Genomic DNA, 2,175 nt, shown 5'->3' with positions numbered 1-2,175 from the left:
GTCAGTCGGCGATTTAGTGATTGGTATAATCTATAATTATACTTAACATACTTGTACTACCATTAATCTCACCTATTCTACTAATTAATGAACAACATTTAAATACAGCACAGTACCGCTCTACTCTAGTCGAACTGCGCACGTAGAAGCAGCAGCAGCAGCACAGACAGTTAGTCATTCAAGTCGAAAATGATATGTACACTCATTATACTTTTAACGGCTACGTTAGCGTTATACTTGTACTTGACGTTCACGTATTGGAAAAGAAATAATATTCCAACGGCCAAAGGATGGTACCCGATCGTTGGTCACGTCCTACCCGTGTTAACCATGCAAAAAGCTCCGGGCGTACTGGTTCAAGAATTATACCAGCAGTACAAGGATAGCAGCATGGTTGGATTTTACAAAGGATTAGTGCCGGCATTAATTATCCGCGAACCGAACTTGGTGAAAACCGTGGTACAAACTAATTTCCCGAGTTTTGATCTGAACGGTTTCCAGATTGAAAAAAAAGCGGATCGCCTGTTAGCTCATCATCCACTTTTCACCATTGGGGAAAAATGGTCCATTGCAAGAAAGCGAATAAGCTATGGGGTTACCAGTGGCAAGTTGAAAATTCTTGTAGTAACAATTGCCGAGGTGTGCAAGAAATTCCAAGATTACTTGGACAGGCGGCTTAGCTCCAACGACAAGTACGAAGTTGAACTGAAGTATCTGTTCTCAAAATTTACTGGCGAAGTTGCGGCCAACGCTAGTGTAGGCGTCGAAGGGCGCTGTTTCGAGGACGTAGATGATCCTTGGGCGTTTGATCAGATGGGCCAGACTATCTTTCAACCGAATTTATTCGGTAGATTTCTATTTAACTTTGTAACCCTATTTCCCACTCTGAATCATTTCACAATGCTCAAGTACGTGAATAAAGAATTGCAACAAATGTTCAGAAGGCTGGTTAAGGAAAATTTGGAGCACAGACGAAAGGAATCAACGCCCAGGCACGACTTTCTTGATTTAATGTTGAGACTCGAGAAAGAGGAAGGAGTACAGCTGCCTTTGGACGCTCTCACTGCTTATGCATTCACGTTTTATCTCGACGGATTCCAAACATCAAGCGTTACTCTCAGTTTCGTTGGATTTCAACTGGCTCTGCATCAGGATGTTCAAGAGAGACTACGTGAAGAAGTGAAGTCTGTGATGGAAAAACACGGAGATGAGTTAACGTACGAATCGCTGAAAGAGATGACTTATTTGGACCAAGTAATTAGTGAATCGCAAAGATGTTACTCGACAGTGAGTATCCTGAACAAAGTATGTACAGAAGATTGCACGTTGGAAGGATCGGACGGGCTTAAATGTCGTGTGAAAGCTGGCACCGAAATTGTCATACCCGTTTATGGAATGCATAAGGACCCCAGGTATTGGTCCGATCCAGAGACCTTTGATCCAGATCGATTCAGCGAGGAGAGAAAGCACGAGATTCAAAAAATGGCGTTCCTCCCATTCGGCGAGGGAATGAGGAAGTGTGTCGGAACAAGAATGGCACTGCTACAAGTAAAGGCTTGTTTGGCTACCTTGGTCAAAAGCTATAAATTGGAATTGTCGCCTAAAACGAAACTGCCTTTGAAACTGGTGCACTTCATTTTTCTTTCAGAAGCAGAAAGCGGACTTTGGGTGTATATATCAAAACTTTGAAAACAGTCAAATATATTAATATTGTAGGAATATTATGATTGTTAATCATTTACTTATTTTATAACGAATTGTAAACATAGAAAACATTGCTATCTCACTAGCAAATACTAATTACGATAGAACATCAACGAAATTAGTGATAACTTACGTAACAACTGAAGCTTAATGTTAGCAAGTACAAACATCAATTTTGTATAATGCATTGTATAATAAATTCGTTTAATAACATTGCTATCAAAGAAGAGTGAACTTTACTACCTGCACATAGAAATTTAAACGACATTACAATTTCGCAATGTATTACGCAATTACCAGTACAAATGAATCATGTTTAGTTGGGAATACTGCGATACCAGTACTGAGAAGTTTGCTGATAATGGAGAACCAGGAGGGGTTGAAGAAAGCCATCAACCAGGAGGCAGACGAACAGTTGCCGCGACCACCCTCTCTCTCTCTTTCCTGCCCACCCATTTCTCACTGGCTTGT

General features: G+C 40.8%; 1 protein-coding gene across 1 annotated transcript; it reads left to right on the top strand.

The window, feature by feature from the left end:
* The first annotated feature begins 75 nt into the window (after positions 1 to 75).
* LOC108633101 (putative cytochrome P450 6a21) lies at positions 76 to 1,931 on the top strand. The gene has a single exon (XM_018038087.2). The coding sequence runs from the start codon at positions 190 to 192 to the stop codon at positions 1,687 to 1,689; it is 1,500 nt and encodes a 499-aa protein (XP_017893576.1). The 5' UTR covers positions 76 to 189; the 3' UTR covers positions 1,690 to 1,931.
* Positions 1,932 to 2,175: the final 244 nt, after the last annotated feature.

The sequence above is a fragment of the Ceratina calcarata genome, unplaced genomic scaffold (genome assembly GCF_001652005.2).
Source record: "Ceratina calcarata isolate Rehan_Ccalc_2016 unplaced genomic scaffold, ASM165200v1 scaffold1831, whole genome shotgun sequence".
NCBI classification, from domain to species: domain Eukaryota; kingdom Metazoa; phylum Arthropoda; class Insecta; order Hymenoptera; family Apidae; genus Ceratina; species Ceratina calcarata.
The sequence above is the reverse complement of the archived record's forward strand: the minus strand, read 5'-3'. Positions and strand labels throughout refer to the sequence as shown.